This window comes from Podarcis erhardii (assembly GCF_964252035.2).
Source record: "Podarcis erhardii genome assembly, chromosome: 8".
NCBI lineage: Eukaryota > Metazoa > Chordata > Lepidosauria > Squamata > Lacertidae > Podarcis > Podarcis erhardii.
Genome location: NC_138499.1, coordinates 34,538,141 through 34,555,636, shown reverse-complemented (window position 1 = coordinate 34,555,636; position 17,496 = coordinate 34,538,141). Strand labels below are relative to the sequence as shown.

The 17,496-nt window shown below is 42.3% G+C and overlaps 1 protein-coding gene across 7 annotated transcripts in view; it reads left to right on the top strand.

Moving 5' to 3' along the window:
• The window catches only part of SULF1 (sulfatase 1), a 102,962-nt gene that overhangs the window by 48,516 nt on the left and 36,950 nt on the right, over nt 1–17,496 (top strand). For 6 of the 7 annotated variants that reach the window (XM_081874071.1, XM_081874074.1, XM_081874072.1 and 3 more), the window contains exons 3-6: nt 1,427–1,662; nt 3,444–3,683; nt 10,077–10,228; nt 12,689–12,858. In XM_081874071.1, coding sequence (XP_081730197.1) covers nt 1,491–1,662; nt 3,444–3,683; nt 10,077–10,228; nt 12,689–12,858 — 734 coding nt within the window. In that variant the 5' untranslated portion in view covers nt 1,427–1,490. Of the gene's footprint in view, nt 1–1,426; nt 1,663–3,443; nt 3,684–9,298; nt 9,389–10,076; nt 10,229–12,688; nt 12,859–17,496 lie in introns of those variants that run through there. The other variant, XM_081874075.1, reaches the window with a different exon arrangement.

The following is a 17,496-nucleotide window of genomic DNA, read 5'->3' as shown; positions in this document are numbered from 1 at the left end:
ATTGTCTGATGAGTTGTGTTCCATTCTCATTAAGGCTGGTGTCGCCTCTTTTCCAAGCAGACTTTCCCATGAAGGCACTTCGTCTGCCTTCAAGCCCTGCCTGTGTTTTAAAATAAAAATATATGGCCAATTAAGTTTCACGTTCAGTTAGTATTATCACGAGTTTCCATCGCTTGGTGGAGCCTCTGCCAATGGGGCAGAGAATGCTGGAGTGTAAGTGACTAACCTTTTTAGTCACAAGGCCCATCAATCATTTTCTGTTGTGGGTTTAAGTCTGCCACAGCAAGGAGACCCCTCCTGAGGTTGCATTAGGGCTTACAATAGTGGGGCTGCTTGACTGAATCTAGAATCTGGAAATGGAGAATTGGGGACAAATGCTTGCTTCAATTTGTCATGCATTATAGATGATGTGCTCAGTCCCACTGCTGATTGATGAGGGACAGGGATACGGCCTTTCGTGGTGCTGGGTAGGATCATCTGGACTGTCACTTAATACGAGCTCTCTGTTAAGTTGCAAACAGAAACAGAGCAGCGTCAAATAATGTTAGAGATTACGACTGGCAGCCATGTCTTTATCTCTGCTTCAGAAGTGCAGGTGAGTTGGACTAAAACAGGCCTGCTGTTCTGTGCCTTGGGACGGGACCTCTCTTGAACGGAAAGGAGATGAAAGAAACGTAGTAATGTTTATTGAAGGGAAGAAAGTAAGCCGATTAGCTTTGCTGATTTTCTGAAGAAAACCTGGGCCTTTCCAACCATTACGGCATGTACTCACCGAAACCCCGTATATAAGGAGAGATGGATTTAAGTGACGTCTCTCTTTCAATGCTCCCAGGAAAGGATATCTGCCATGCTTCACAAGAGACATACTGCTGAACAGGGAATGAAGAAGTTATGGATTTGAACACCACTTTTAGAGGGCTTCTTCTAAAGAGGTTCAAAATGCTTTTTTTCTGGATCAGTTGTTTGGTTGTAAGTCATAGAATAATAGATTTGTAGAGTTGGAAGGGACCACAAGCGTCATCTAGTATAACCCAAGTCACTTTGGGTTGCCCTGAGCAAGATAAAGTGGAATAATAATAATAATAATAATAATAATAATAATAATAATAGAAGAAAATAATGAGCTGTAAAGAAAACAGAAGCATCTCTGGAAGATGGCTGTGCAGCAAACCATAAAATACAGCTAGCACTAAATCTTGGAGAAGGAAAACCAAGCGCATTGCCATTGAAAAATATCGGTATCATTTTCAAAAAGCAACATCCAGCTATAAGAACAGTTTTCTGTTCTGTCTTGTGTATATTTAATCGAATGCAAGCTGAGCTTTAAACTAGGTTTGTTTCTCTCTCTCTCTCTCTCTCTCTCTCTCTCTCTCTCTCTCATTCTTTCCTCTCTCCACCCCCCTTTTTTATCCTTTTCATTATCCAGAGCTTGAAAATTAAGGAACAGAAGCATTTGCACGAGGGTTTAACTGCAGTATTGGACAGATACAATGAATCATTATTGCATTGCATTTATATGGACTGTGCTTGGCACTGAGCTGTTAAGGAGCCACTGTACTACTGTCAAATCCCCAAGGTTCAGAGGACGTGTACAGCAGGAGCGGAAAAATATCAGGCCAAACATTATCCTTGTACTCACAGATGACCAAGACGTGGAGCTGGGTAAGTCTGTTGAAATTTACTGCATAATTTCACTCAGTCGTCTTTGGTTGTTTTTTAAAGATCACTTTCTGCTCTGTAAATGATGCTTAACATATTTGCCTTTCCTGCACATTATACTTACTTGACAGATTTGTAAATCCTGCTCCAAGGGGGAGGGGAATCAATTTTCTCACTGCATTTGATAATTGATTCCCATTTTGTTGAGAGGTACATTGCAGAATCAATATATGTTAATACTCAGCAACCTCTGATTAAATGAAACACTTTCTATTATTGCGTGTGGCAAGTCATGTTTGGGAAAGAAGGAAGCTGCCTGTCAACAGCAGCTAATTTTGCTAATAATGGTCCATTTTCCAACAGCATTTAAGCATTTGAAGTACTGTATCATGGAAGCATAGAGGAGAAGCCACTTAGGACACTAGACAAGAACTGTTACTGATTTTATCCAATGAGAACAGCCATAGGAAACCCCTGACTCCACCCAAATATGATTATATCAAGTGCCACCTAGTGAATAAATTATATAATGCACAATATCCATACATAGTGTGTATTCAACATTCTATTACTTTTACACTACTAACTTCGTACAATTTGTGCACATCTTTATAATAAGCTGGACAATGATACTATACAGGCTATTACTGAAGTTGACCCTTTTATGCCTGTTACGTATTATTGCTGCAACAGAAGACCTCTCAGGAATGCAGTTGCATGCTACTTTATTTCTACAGTATTCTGGTGAATAGGTTGTACTTACTTGGGGCAAAATTTCTCAAGGCAAATCTAAAAAAAATGTGGGATAAACACTGACAATTGAGAAACACTGGCCTGCGAGCGCTCCAGTTGGAGAACAGCCTTTACCAAAGGTGTCATAGACTTCGAAGACGCTCAAACTCAGGATGAAAGGGAGAAACGAGCTAAGAGGAAGGCACATTTGGCAAACTCTCACCTTGATCAACTCCCGCCAGAAAACCTCTGTCCCCGCTGTGGAAGGACGTGTGGATCCAGAACTGGCCTCCACAGTCACTTACGGAGTCACTGTTAAGACTGTGTTCATGGAAGACAACCTTACTTGGCTACGAGTGATTGCCAAAGAAGAAGAAGAAGTCCTAGGATCAGAGGCACCAGCTTGCGAGGGTGATGGAGAGGATAACATCACTCATGTGATGTCCCAAAGTTGGGAGGAGCTGGAGGCCACCCTATTCCTACAGTTTCCTCCAAGGGGAAGAAACAAGCCACCACATTGACTCAACTTTTAGTTCAAACCAGCAGTCATGGCTTCCTTCTTTCCAAGCAAACCATGAGTGTTGATTTGCTCACAAAGCTAAGCCAACCCTGATGTATGTTCTTTTCCAGCTGGGAAAAGGGAGGAGCAAAGAGGTTATGATTGAGAAGAACTGTGTGTATTAATAAGCTGCTTGTTCTCAGTAAGCCATAGCTTATTTTTAACTATGGCTTTCCATAATGCGTGAACCAATTCTGTGTATCTTCCAGGAGACTAAAATCTTGCTTTTCATAAAATGAAACTTTAACCTCTGTGAACAAACCTCCTCTTCAACCACAGCTTGCACCCTTGTAGCGGCAAATATCTTTGGTGAAGTAAAACATTTAATTTAGTTGAAAATAGAACTTGGCAAATTTATAGACGAATGATCCACATGGCTGTATGGCTCTTGAAGGTAATGCCACGTGTGTGAACCCACTGCAGGAGTACTAACTGGGTTTGTTGATATTCAATAAGCTATAGCTCCTGATACAGCTCTCTTTTGTTTTTTTAGGTTCTTTGCAAGTGATGAATAAAACCAGGAAGATAATGGAAAATGGAGGTGCCACTTTTGTCAATGCATTTGTCACAACCCCGATGTGCTGTCCATCTCGTTCCTCGATGTTGACAGGAAAATATGTTCACAACCACAATGTTTATACCAACAATGAAAATTGTTCTTCTCCTTCCTGGCAAGCAACTCATGAACCACGTACCTTTGCAGTTTATCTGAACAACACCGGGTATAGGACTGGTAAGATTCCACAAATACCCCCCTTTAAAATCTTTGATTAAAAAATAACCTTGCTTTTTATTGATGTTCTTTAAAACATTGTCATGTATATTGTTGGAAGGCATATGTCACAGCACCCTTGCTGAAACAAGAGCTGGGTCTTGTTGCTGCGCAAATGGGAAACCAGCGAGAACCTATGCATAGCAGTTTGAGTTAAAATAATAGAATCATAGAATTGCAGAGTTGCAGGGGACCTCAAGGGTCATCTAATCCAATCCCCTGCAATGCTGGAATCTCAACTAAAGCATACACAACAGATGGTCATCCACCTCTGCTTAAAAGCCTCCAATGAAGGAGACTCTCCACCACCTTCCAAGTAGTCCATTTCACGGTTGAACAGCTCTTGCCATCAGAAAGTTATTCCTGATGTTAAGTCAGAATCTTCTTTCTTGTAACTTGAATCCATTGGTTCAGGTCCTACCCTCAAGAGCAGGAGAAAGCAAGCTTGCTCCACCTTGCATGTGACAGCCCTTTCAATATTTGAAGATGGCAGTGCTTGAGAGAGCCCTAAACCAGGGATGTGGAACCCGTGGCTCTCCACATATTGTTGAACTACACTTCCCATCATCCCTGATTATTGGGCATGCTGACTGTGGCTTATGGGCGTTGAAGTCCAACTACATCTAGAGGGCCAGAGGTTCCCCATCCCTGCTATCAGCCTGCCATGGTGGGCAGAAAAAGGTTTGTGTTCAGGGGCAGGATACCTCTGAGGACTGCTGCGTTTATGGACTGCTGGAAGCTTTTAAAAGCGTATGGCTGGTCATTGTTGGAAATGAACTACTAGTCTATATCAACCTTTTGGTCTGATCTTTCAAGGTACCTCTTATGTTCTTAAGGCAGTAACAAACAACAGTGGAACGATGTGAACAGGTCAGGCAGAACAGATTTCTTTGGATGGCAGTGTCTGATTCCCTTTCTGAAATTGACTTGTTTAAGTCTCAGCTGCAATGTAACTACCTTATGTGTTTTTTATTATGACGAAAATAAATGTCCTAACTTGAAAGTTTAAGAAGGGTGACTGTACAGTGGTACCTCGGGTTACATGCGCTTCAGGTTACATACGCTTCAGGTTACATACGTACTCCGCTAACCCAGAAATAGTACCTTGGGTTAAGAATTTTGCTTCAGGATGAGAACAGAAATTGTGCCCCGGTGGCACAGCAGTAGCAGGAGGCTAAAGTGGTGCTTCAGGTTAAGAACAGTTTCAGGTTAAGAATGGACCTCCGGAACAAATTAAGTACTTAACCCGAGGTACCACTGTACTGACTTTGCCAGTGGAATTTCTGTGAATTGTTGAGCCGGGGGTGGGGATGAAGCTGTCTACATACCACCACCCACCACCACCACCACCACCTCCTCTTCTTCTTCTTCTTCTTCTTCTTCTTCTTCTTCCATGCTTTTCCTACCTGTGACAAGGAGTTTAATACTTTTCCAAGGCAGATCTGAATAACTGTTGACAAACGTTGCATGGAGCATTTTTTATTTTATAACACTTATAATGATAGAAAAACTTCACTTTGTACTGGAGATCTGTTCATGCATTATGCTGTCTTCATGGCTTTCACTGAGGGGGAAAAATACCATACAGATGCCTTCTATGTGGGAAGCCCTTTGCAAATCGGCTCCAATGTGGCTCAAGCCAATTGTAAACACATTAGCAAAAGTCTTATTTTGGCTGAAAGACATTTTGCTTGTATGGGTTAAACTGGCCTGAGTGTTATGGGATCTTCATATGATGTCCTGTGTGGAAGAACAGTTATTAATATAGCAGATTGCTTCCATTATATAACAAAGAAATAAACTAGAGCATAGAACACTGTAGTAAGGCTATCTTGGTCCAGGAATGGCCATAGCTTACCAGAAAGTTGTAGCTGGACATAGGTGCTCCTATCAGCCCATCCAGCCAGAACAGCCAATGGCACTGCCAGCATCTGGAGGCTAGCCATTGGCTACCTCTCAACCAGGCATACAGCTGCATATACACAGATGATCATGGATAATTGCTTTTACTTAACTGAAACACTAAAACAACTTGTATTGACCAAAGTTGTAGTAGTCTACTCAAGCATCAAATAGTACTTAAAAGAGTTCAAAATGCTTAGCAAACCCAGCCATGGAAGGGTTGCAGGTGGGCAACTGAGATAGAGTGACTTGCCTAAGGCCAGCTACTGAATTCATGGCAGAAGAGAGAGTCAAACCGGAAACTTGTAGCTCAGTCTCTTAGCCGATCTTCTACGAGCACCAACTCCTTTCCACTGCCCAGCTCCTGCATCTCTTTCTCTATTATACTCTTTCCCTCCCAACTCACATTATTCAACTTAACATACACTCAACAGCTACATTCAGTTGCTATGCTATATAAACTCCACTTGGCATAAATAGTCTCTCAAGTACTGAATGCCTCTTCCTTGAAGGACGTTGGCATTTGTTCTGTTTCGTTGGTATGCTCTGTTTTCTCCGTTACCTGGTTGCTGGGAATCACAAGAGGGGAGAGCACTGCTGTGAACATAGGAACGTAAAAAGAACCCTGCTGGATCAGGCCAGTGGCTCACCTAGTCCAGCATCCTGTTCTCGCGGTGGCCAACCAGATCATGTGGGAAACCCACAACAGGTCCCCATGGACATGTTTTGATCCAGAGCCCATTGTGTTCTCTGGTCTTATGTCAAGAACTCCATTGAAATTAGTCAGGAAGTTCCTGGGGAGAAGAATCCCCCTGTGTCACGCCACTGCAAATAGCTGGAGCAAGCCAAACTTGGGGAGTTTGGGGGGCATGGAGTGGCTTCTACAAGTCACTTTAAAAAAAGAAACACACAAGCACTTGTTTCAAAGGAGTATGCCTGTGATTGAAGCAATTATGAGAACTGCGGGCCGGTGTTTAGGAGTGTTGCAATTAAAGGGTCTCCTGGGGAATCAGACACATTATCACAGACGGCTTGTGTGTGCAGACACTGGAATGACATTGGAAAGTCAGCTTTCGTTTGAAACATACTACGTGGAAAAGCAACCACGACCCATTAGCGGCTAAAAAAAAAAGTCTAAAAACTCTAGGATTGTAGAACTAAATTCCACTCAGAGTAGACCCTGCCTCCACCTAGTTCCAGATACAGGCATTGCCCAAACTTGCAGTTCAGTCTTTCAGCATTAGTGCCGGAACAGCGTCATCCACCACATATTATGACGTCAGGCTAGCTTAGGGAGCACAGTGCAGGCTGCAAGGCACACTGCTCTGTCCTCAAACACCTCACCACCAGTTATCACCACTTGGCCCCTGTCACCTGATGTACCTTCCTAATGATAGGCACAGCCCTGCTAAACGTAGGATATTTTATTTTATGCTTTCCTTTGAGACGCCTCAATCAGCTGCTTAGGAAAACATAAGCAGAGCAAGTTTAAGGAAGCGCAGTGTAATTCTTCCTTGACCAATTCCTCATTTGTCACCAAATGCTTCTTATTTGTCTGGGTATCAAGTATAATAATTGTTCACCTTGAGAAGGATTGCTGTTTACACAAGCTCAATTAGGCATAGTCAAAGAGACTGCCATTATTCTGAGCTGGCAAAGTATGTTACATGTGCTTAAACAATGGTACTGTGTCCTGGGAACAGTTAGCAAAACTGCCAGTATTGCAGATAAAATCTGTCTCATTAAAATGCAAAAATCTACATTTATCTTTGCTATTATCCCTGTGGGCACCATTAGATACAATAATGAAAAGATGTTCCCTGAAATGGTATTACTTTTTAATGAGACATTTTATTCACTCAGCTGTACTTCGTATTTTATTAATTATACAAACAGAAATGGCTTCCTAATTCTCATTGCTTCTGTTTCTAAATATGTATGTTGCCTGTGGCTATCATGAATAGATTTCAGACATGAGCAAGGAAAAAAGCTTCACAGTTGCAACCGGTTGGAGCATGTAGATAGGGTTTTGTTTGTTTTAATGAGCCAAGTGTAAAAGAAGGGAAAAAAACAAAAGAGAATACTATACTACAAATGTGGAAAATTTCAAAGCCCAATGCAGGATGCTGGTTAGGCCTATTGCTCACAAGGCACTCGTACACTGTCCTGTGCATTATTACCTGTATTTAAGCTATCTAGTGGGAAAGTGACTTTCTTTTTCATTTCAGTAAAAGGATGGCTGTCTTTACATCATCATTGATTTGGTGTACAGCATTTATTTATTTGTGAAAATATTTACAGATCACCCTCGTATGGATGGATCAGTTCCACACTGCCCCAACCTGGCTGCCACTTTCTCCCACTCCAGCCATGTTTCAATATGTGGCACCAATGCCTGTTCTGGGAGGGCAGCTGCAAAGCCTCCACAGTGCTTGCTCCTCGGCTGCATAGCCTCCACAGTGCTGGCCACTCTTGCAGTATAGTAGCAATAAGAGATTCTTATTGGTCTGGATATGATGAGAATAAAGAAAGAAATCAAAGTGGTTTGTGCAGTACAAAAGGGCTAGAGAAATAATCAGGAATTTAAAGAAGAGAGGTGTTTTGCCCTGACAATTAAGTACTTGGCATTTTGTTTTAGTTCAAAAAATTATTTATATTGGTAACCCCATCACATCATGATGATGATTTTGTTTTGATGCTAGGGTCAGTTTTTCTCCACTTGTCCTGATTTCAGTCCACAACAAATCCAACCTCTCCTGAAGGGAGCATGTATTTTTGTCCCATCAGGGCAGTGAACGTGGTCCACTCCTTTATCTTCAGCTATAAGGTAAATTTTTGTAGGGATGGAGGAGAGGACTATCAGTGGCTGCTAGCCAGGAAGGCTATGCACTATTTCCACAAGTGGAGACAGCTTCTGATGGAAACCATGGGAGGGGTGAATGCTCTTGTGATCATGTTTGTCTCACTGGTTTCTCACAGGCATCTGGTTGTCCACTGTGAGAACAGGATGCCGGACTAGATGGGTCATTGGCCTGATCTAGCAGGCTGTTCTTATGATCTTCCAGTTTTGAACCTGGATTTCCCCAGGCTAATCTGGTATCTGCTATTTGGAAGGAAAATGTCCCCATGTTTTCTTAGCTTTAGAAGAATATGGCTCATTGAATTAACACCAGATTAATGGCTGTTTGAAAAGACGAGGTGGTTTTATTTCATTTCCCTCCATCTGGTAATTAAAGCTACAGCCACTTAGGCAAATCAGGAAGTGGATGAAATCTGAGAATCACTGTGTCTGCGCATGGAAAGTCATTTAGAAGAGCAGCGCTATGAGGAATTCCTGTCTCAATACTCTGGTAGTAGCTGAACTCTCTTTCTGCTCTTAAACACTTCTGAGCTGGGAAACCTGTAGCAGTAACTTTGGAAAGTTCCAGTTAGCTCTATAAAAGTGCCCTTAATAGGTCTGGACCATGTTACCTAAATATTAAGTTTTGAGGCCACCTGCTCACCTACCTGTCTGACAATGAATTATGTTAATAGGGACTTATATTGGAAGCTTTTTCATCCGGAAGGGCAATCTACCGAAGGCCACATGCCTGTGGTGGGCGGAGCTAGAGGCAAAAGTGGGCGGAGCAATGAACAATATTTTTACCTTTGTACAGTGGGCTAGTTTCTATGTAGACTCGTGTAATCATCTCTGTCCTCCATCTAGGCAAACAAGAAGCATTGTCAGAATTCAATGATATATTCCAGGCAGGCACACAAGGAAGGTACAAAGTAGGGCTACTAAGGATTGAGGCCTAAAGAGAGGGGATTGTTTTGGGTGCCAAGTAGAGACGCAGTGTGGCGTAATGGTTAGGGTGTTGGACTAGGACCTGGGAGGTGTGGATTCAAATCCCCACTCCACCATCAAGCTCACTGGGTGACCTTGGGCCAGGCACCATCCCTTAGCCCAGGCGTGCCCAAACTTTTTTCAAAGAGTGCCAGTTTTGATGAAGTGAATGTGTGTGAGGATGAAATGGGGAGGAAGAGAACCATGTGTACCACCTTGAGATCCTTGGAAGATAAAGGTGGTATAAAAATGTAATAAAGAAATATAAAATAAATAGAGAGGCCTGAAGGGTCCCATTTGGTCCCTGGGCCTGAGGTTCCCCATCACTTACTTAAATTAACAAAGGTGTAGTTAAAGATAAAATACTTCAAACATATGGTTTCTAGCTGTGTCTAAACTGTGGGCTTTGAAAAAACAACAATTGTTTGCTGTAAATTAATCAACGTATTCTGACAATCTACTGCACTTCCTGGTATTTCTACTGTACTTCTGTTTGTAAACTGCTTTGAAAAATAAATGAATAAATACAAATGTCTATTTATCCATGAATTTTGGGTGTGACCCAGACCAAGGATCTATGCCCAGGAGTGCGACCAAACCTACATTTCCTCTTTCTCTTTTCACAGCTTTTTTCGGGAAATACCTCAATGAATACAATGGCAGCTACATTCCTCCTGGCTGGCGAGAGTGGGTTGGATTAATCAAGAACTCTCGTTTCTATAACTATACTATTTGCCGCAATGGCCTCAAAGAGAAGCACGGCTTTGATTATGCAAAGGTATTGCACAGACATGTTTCCATAGTATTAGGTGTTATCTGTAAAACTCCCCTTTTTTTCATCATGCTAGAAGAATTAATGTTATGTTCAAGATCTCTCGTTTTCTGCCCACCCATGGCCTTAAATCTTGTGTTCTGATCTGTAGGGTTAGAACTCCTTTGAAATGTAACTGCGTTCACAGAACGGAAAAGCCCATTCAGCACTGCTGTGAATTTGTAATGGATCCCACCCCCTCAACTTAAATGTGATTTAATTAGGATTTGTGTTCTCTGATACTCTTCAGAGTTTTTTTCTATAGAAAAAGAAGTACATGCATTATTAAATACTTTAAGAATATTATTGCATTTTTAAAACACCCTTGAACTCAAAAAGTTGGTTGAGCTTCAGGTGTGGGAAGATGTTAGCTGGAAATCACGGTAGAATACCTTCAGTGAATTTCCCCTTTAAATACTGTATTGCCACTCCTCAACCATATTTTGAACTTATAGGAGTTTGAGGATTTATTTGGGGAGTTCCGTGGGGTCAGTTACTCTGTAGGTTCTTTGTGATGGGGTGAAACTGATCACAGCTGTTCGGGTTGCCCCAACAATGTTGTGCAAAATGCACTCGGCCTCCTTTCAGTGTTTGCTTTTGCAGCTGTTCAGGAATTTGTATCTACATTGTTTGATTGATTAGTCGTGCCTGGAAGTGTTTGAAGCTGCACACATTGTCTTGGAACTCTTCTCTGGAGCTCACACCCATTTGTTCAGCCAAAAATGAAATGCTTAGAGTTGGCAGGTGGCTTAATTATTGAGTTTTCGTCTTTACATTTTTTGTTCCTTCCTCTTTCTTGCAGATTTTCAGTTTACTACCTTGGCTCTCCATTAAGCTAGGGGTGTTGTTGTTGGTTGGGGGTTGGCAAGGGGCTATTTTGACAATAGCAGATGCACTGCTGCTCTAAACTATGCAATTTAAAAAGAAGACTCACTGATGGTTAGATGTGTTCGTGCACATTTTAAAAGTTATTTAAAATATTTTATAAGTTGCTCTTCATCTGATTCTGATTCTAGGGCAGCATGCAAGCACTGTGTGTGTGTGTGTGTGTGTGTGTGTGTGTGTGTGTAAGTAAGTAAGTAAGTAAGTAAATAAATAAGCAATTAAAACCATTATGGATGAGATGGCTTAGACAATGTTAAATGGCAGTATGCATTAAAATGTTTTAACCTTGCACCAAAATGATTGCAGTGTGGGTGCCAGGCAAGCCTCTCTAAGAGGGCATTCTAAAGTCAAGGTGTCAATACTGAAAGAGCCATCTCCTGTGGCCAAATAATGCTCTTCTGCCCGAGAAGGCAATTGGAGGAGAACTTCAACAGCTCTTAATAAATGAGCGGGGTGATTCTTATTGTAACAAGAACACAGATAGCATGACTTGTGAGTCTGAGCTATGATCTAGGTCAGGCTTCCTCAAACTCGGCCATGTTTTTGGCCTACAACTAGCTAGCAGGACCAGTGGTCAAGGATGATGGGAATTGTAGTTTCAAAACATCTGGAGGGCCGAGGTTGAGGAAGCCTGATCTAGGTGGATATTCTTGGTTCAGATCTCACTTCTTTCTTAAACTCATTATGTTGCCATAGCGTGGTTTGCCATTTTCAGTGACAGCTTTCAGCCAGTGGTTGCATTTGGGCAGTTCCACAAAATCACTGTGTTGAGAGCAATATTCTGCAAGCCTTGGTCTCATGCACTTCCCCAATTCCTTTCTGTGGTGCACTTGTTGTCAATAATAATAATAATAATAATAATAATAATAATAATAATAATAATACACCGCCCATCTGTCCGGGTTTCTGGCTGGACAGAGGCATTTTCTTTTTCCCATTAAACACAGCTTGTTATGCAGATCAGCAAACTTGTTTACTGTTAGCTATGGGTTGTGTCCAATGCTAGTCCAACCCAGAGTAAGTCCATTGAAATGAAGTGAATCTTAAGTTAGCCACGTTCATTTACTTCAGTGGGTCTACTCTGAGTATGGCTAGCATTTGTTTAAACAGCTGTGCCTAACAATCACTGTATGTCAGTTTGGACAAACTAAATTGCAGTACCGCATCATTGTATTGTGGTTGGGTCAGAAAGACCTGTGTTCAGTTCCTTCCTCATCTCTGAATTTACTGTCTTAATCCACCCTTTCCTCTGTTCTTGCTTTGCCTTGACACCTTTTGCCTCCGTTCTCCCTTGCTATCCTGTTTGTTAATCCTTCCCAGAACACAGCTGTTCATCTGGGCACAGACTTGACTTTGGAACGGAATTGTAATTCTGGTCTTTGGGAATTGTGTCTGCGTCCTTAGCCCAGCTTTTGGAACTGGAGCCTGAGAGAAATCGCGTTTGTTTCATAGCTCACCCTAGCAGAATGAAGCACTGTGATATGGCCTGGTATAAGCGATGCACTTGGCAATTCTTATTTTTGTGTTGAATGTTTGTTTCAGGACTATTTCACAGATCTGATCACTAATGACAGCATTAATTATTTCAAAACGTCTAAGAGGATGTATCCCCATAGGCCTATAATGATGGTGATCAGTCACGCGGCTCCCCATGGCCCTGAAGACTCTGCGCCACAGTTCTCTGAGCTCTATCCAAATGCTTCCCAGCACATGTAAGTTAAACATTGCACCATGACTATGCTGATGATTTAACTGCTGCTTAAATGCCCCTGCATAAAACATGACATTGCTGTTTAGACTGAACCAGGGGGGCTTTTTCTTAATCATGCCGCTAGATGTCAGGATGACAGCTCATGATTTTCTTTGCAGAGGTTGTGTCTTTTGGAGGTTTCTGCCTCTTTGGTGACCATAGGAGAACCTCAGAGGCTTCTGTGCAGGGTGATATGTACCAAATGTTTCCGCTATTTTGCAGGTTCTCTTCCTATTTTTCTGCCCTGGTCCGTCAGATAGATGGGCTGTAGATGGGCTGCTAACTTATTCACACTTCTGGAGTAAGCACCATTGCACTCTATTATAATTTATAATCTAAGAATATGTGTACAGCAGTACCTTGGTTCCCAAACAGCTTAGTTGTCAAACAAACCGGCTCCTGAATGCCGCAGACTCGGAAATAAGTGTTCCGGTTTGCGAACGTTTTCCAGAAGCCAAACATCCAACGCAGCTTCCGCGGCTTCTGATTAAGTGCAGGAAGCTCCTGCAGCCAATCAGAAGCTGCGCCTTGGTTTTTGAAAGGGTTCGGGAGTTGAACAGACTCCAGGAACAGATTAAGTTCAAGAACCAAGGCACCACTGTATAGGATTATAGATGTTTAAATGAATAGTGGGTGCCTTTTGTCTCTAGGGTAAATGCACGTGCAGATCCACAGTGCATATTTAAAGCATACTTAAAACTCATGGTTTCTTGGGAACTGTAGTTTGTTAAGGGTGCTGGGGCTATGGTTCCCAGGATTCTGTGGAGGAAGTCATGTGCTTTATCAGATTGCATTGAATATGCTTCAGATGGATAGTGTGAGTCTGCCCCAAGGCACCATGCAATTGTACAGACGGCCATTTCACATGCTGCAGCTCGTGGGAGTCTGCATGTTTGTGCATTGCTTTACAGCTCAGAAGACAGTGGCCGATATGTTATCATCTGGCTGGAAACTAGTGTCCAGGTTCCCTTCCCAGCCTGATAATAGTTTCTGTGACCTTGGTGTCACAGGTGCAGAGCAGGAAGGCTTCCCCTTCCCTGTGCATTTGATTATTATTGTATGTTCTTTCTTAGGGACATAGGATGCTGCCTTTATACCAGAACTGCTTATTTGTCCATCTAGGCCAGGGCTGTCTAATCTGACTAGCAGAAGCTGCTATCCAGGGTCTCAGGGAAATGTCTCCCACCCAAGCCTTTTAACTGAAGATGCCAAGGATTGAAGAACACAGGGCTTTCTGCATGTATTTAAGGGGGTGGTATCAGAGGCTTTTAAGCTTCCTGTATGATGTTCAACAGAAGTTACCCTTTGGCATTTAATCCTACTGTACATTTTAATGTGTGACAACTGATTTTAGCAAGAATGCCGTTAACATTCAATAGTGGTACCACCTGAGGTGGAAGAATGGATTGTATAGTTTTAGGTTGTAGCTGTGAATCACTTTTTAAAATGCTAATTATGTTTTGAAATCTCCCTGCCAGTGGAAACTGGCACAACAAGAGAGCAGGTTGATAATTTCTCTTTGATGTTATGGGGGTTTTTCCACTTTGTAGGAAGCTCCTTTTTTAAAAAAAAAGATTTCAGAATTGCGCACTCATGTAGTTTGAAGTGGTACAGTTCACTTTATCGCTTCAGAATTCTGCGCACTCATCTTACTGCATGCGTAGGTTTATCCTGGAGGTGAATGCAAAGCAGAGTTTAACCTGTGGTTAGAAGCAAGTTTCCTACAGTGACCTGAAGCAAGACACTGTGAGCATTAAACATGGCACACGCATAACTGTAGTGCTGCAAAAGGAAAGAGAGAGGAATGTGAGCAGGAGAAAGCAGGATAACACTGAGGGACACTTCTGATCATAGGCTTAAGAGCATTAAAAATACTTGGTCTCCACTGAGCCTTGTGTTTTAAGGAGGTTTGTGTCTGGCAGCTCTGGAAACTTGTTTTGTCCTAAATGCTGAGACAAATTGGACTCCCCCCCCCCCCAAGCAAAGCAACTTGTGCTTAACTTTCGTGATGTTGGGACATTATGGGAATGTCAAAACGGTGAGGGATTAGGAGGCTCCCACCACAGAGCAGGGCTATGGTGCTGCCTGAGGGCATGCCATTATTGCAAGTCATAGCAAACATAAATTATTTCTCTTGGAAACAATACATACATACCAGGTATCAACATAGCAGTGTAAACAACAACAACACTTTTTGTTTCTCTTCCTCAAGAAGTGACTGTCATTTTCTCCTTTAAAGATCTCACTGAAGGTGCTTGATTTGCTCTTTCTCATATTTAGGTGTGCGGATTGAATGTAAACTTTAGCTCCTCAAGTGACACTGGTCTCCTTTTTTGAGGGTGGGTAGGGAGATTCAAAAAAATTGTATGCATTCTCCATGTTAGGAAGTTGCCGTGTTAGGAATGTTATGTATGAGAAATATTTAGTTTTATGTGTATTTAGACTATAAAAAAGCTTCACAAAGATTTTATCAGTGTGTATAATGTGCAAATACATCTAGTTATGTGAGGTGCAGGTGATTTTTCAAAGGCAACCAAGTGAAAACATGCAACATACATTAAACTGTAAGAACAAGTATGAGGCAAAGCAATAGGAAAAACCACCGAAGAATTGTTATTCAATGTAATGTATGTTCTGGCTGTAATCCTAAGTGAAGTTTTTGTTGGCACAGCTCTGATTAAGTCAGTGGGGCTCTGCCAGAACAAGTGGATTTCAGCATAGAATCCCATTCTTAAATTGTCTGCAGAAGGCAAGATCAAGGCCTACAGTCTATTTTGAGAATTGCCATTGGCTAGAGAAATATACCTTGAAATTGTTTGAAAGGGGATGTGTGGGTGTGGGTGTGTAATGGTGTCATAAGTGCCTAAATCAAGTGAGTGAGTCTAATAAGGAATGTGACTGTTATTGCTTTTTCTTCCCTTGGGGATCACCCTTAGATCCACGATACAGCAGGTACTTGCTAATTATTCTGTTTCCCTCTTAAACGGAACATGTATTTGTGTTGAGAGAAGCCTCTGCCTATGTGTCTCTGGAGAATCACTGCAGATTCCAGTGTGCTATATTGGTTAAGCTATTTGGTCTGAAGCAGATTCTTACATCTAGTTTAACATTATTTGACAGGGCTTAATCATGGAGAGAAACTTATTGTGTCTTTTGCCTCTCGTGGAATATTTAAATGTGTGCTTGCTGTAATGGAAACCTCTTGGACTAATCACTTTCAGTTTTGGTCCCTTGATGTTTCTGGAAACGCTGTGAAATCATACCGTTGGCTGTATTTCTGATCCTAAGAGACTATTCTTAGGGTGTTTTCACTCATTAGCAGCTTTGAATCATTTCTCAAAGCTGCTAATAGGAAGTGGAATGTGATGTTTGGACAATCAAGTGTACATTTTAGCCCTCGTAGGTTGTTTATGGGAAATGCATCCCAGTTTAGAATCACTTCATTTAGACTTCAATCCTATACTACCGATGGATCTCAGTGGAACTTGCTTCTAAGTAGAAATGCACAGGATTGCACTGAACAGATAACTTACAAACCAGCTTCAGGTGCTAATGATTTTTAGCTTGATGCTGGGTATGATCCTATGCATGAGTCCCAGGTCAATGAAATCCTGATTAGGTCAATTTGGTCTCTAGAGGGGCGTGTTGAAATCCATTACTAGCTCCAGATGCCCCATTAAGCTTTGTGGGTGTCTGAACTACAGTGTCTCCCTCAACCTCCCCATGCTGCATGGCAAACTGCTTTTGAAATCTGGGATGCAACAGTGTTGTGTGGGTTTGCTCTTCGGTGCAAAATAAGGACAACATCCTGCTGAGCTCATGCAGAACTCAACATCCTGCTGAGCTCATGCAGATTCTTTTTCTTTTTATGCGAAACTTTCAATGTCTCTAAAGTATTTCTCTGGATTATAAACATAGAAGGCTTAATGAAGGGAGCAGATGTGTTTATTAAAGGTTGGGAAAGCAATTATAAGAGTAATGTCGTAGTCAAGAATCTGGCTTGCTTTCCGCATGTGCAAACACTTCTTTTTAGATCACAGATGGAGCCTGGACCCTGGGTAGCAGCTCCTTCACAGAGAGTACAATCACATCCAGCATAGGCAGTTGCACTGGTGGAGGAAGAGGAGTGCGGGAGGAGCGCACTGCCCCCGGCAACGCGATTCCGGCAGGGTGCCATCACAGCTGCCCCCCGCCTGCGCTGGGCACCCCGCCCCTGCAGGTGGCATGCTCCGCCCCCAGGATGCATGCCCTGCCCCTGTGGGCAGTGCACCCCACACCCCCAGGGTGCACACCAGCCCTGCTCCCGCCTGCTCTCCGCCCCCCGGTTCTGGAGCATGAAGCTCCGCCACTGGGCAGTTGATCTGTCTCCCACCGCAAGAACCACCCACCCCCTAAGGCCTCTGTCTTTCCAAGATTCAAGATCATTTTGATTTGGGGGCTCTCCTGCCTCAGATTTAATGTAGAAATGAATACAAAAATATGTTGTAGGAGCAAAGCAGGTAAAGATATTACATAGAAATCTGTCTATGTAAAGGAAATGGTGGTGGTGTACAAGCAAAACCTTTCTGTTCAAAAAAGACTGTGTCATGTTGGAATGTAA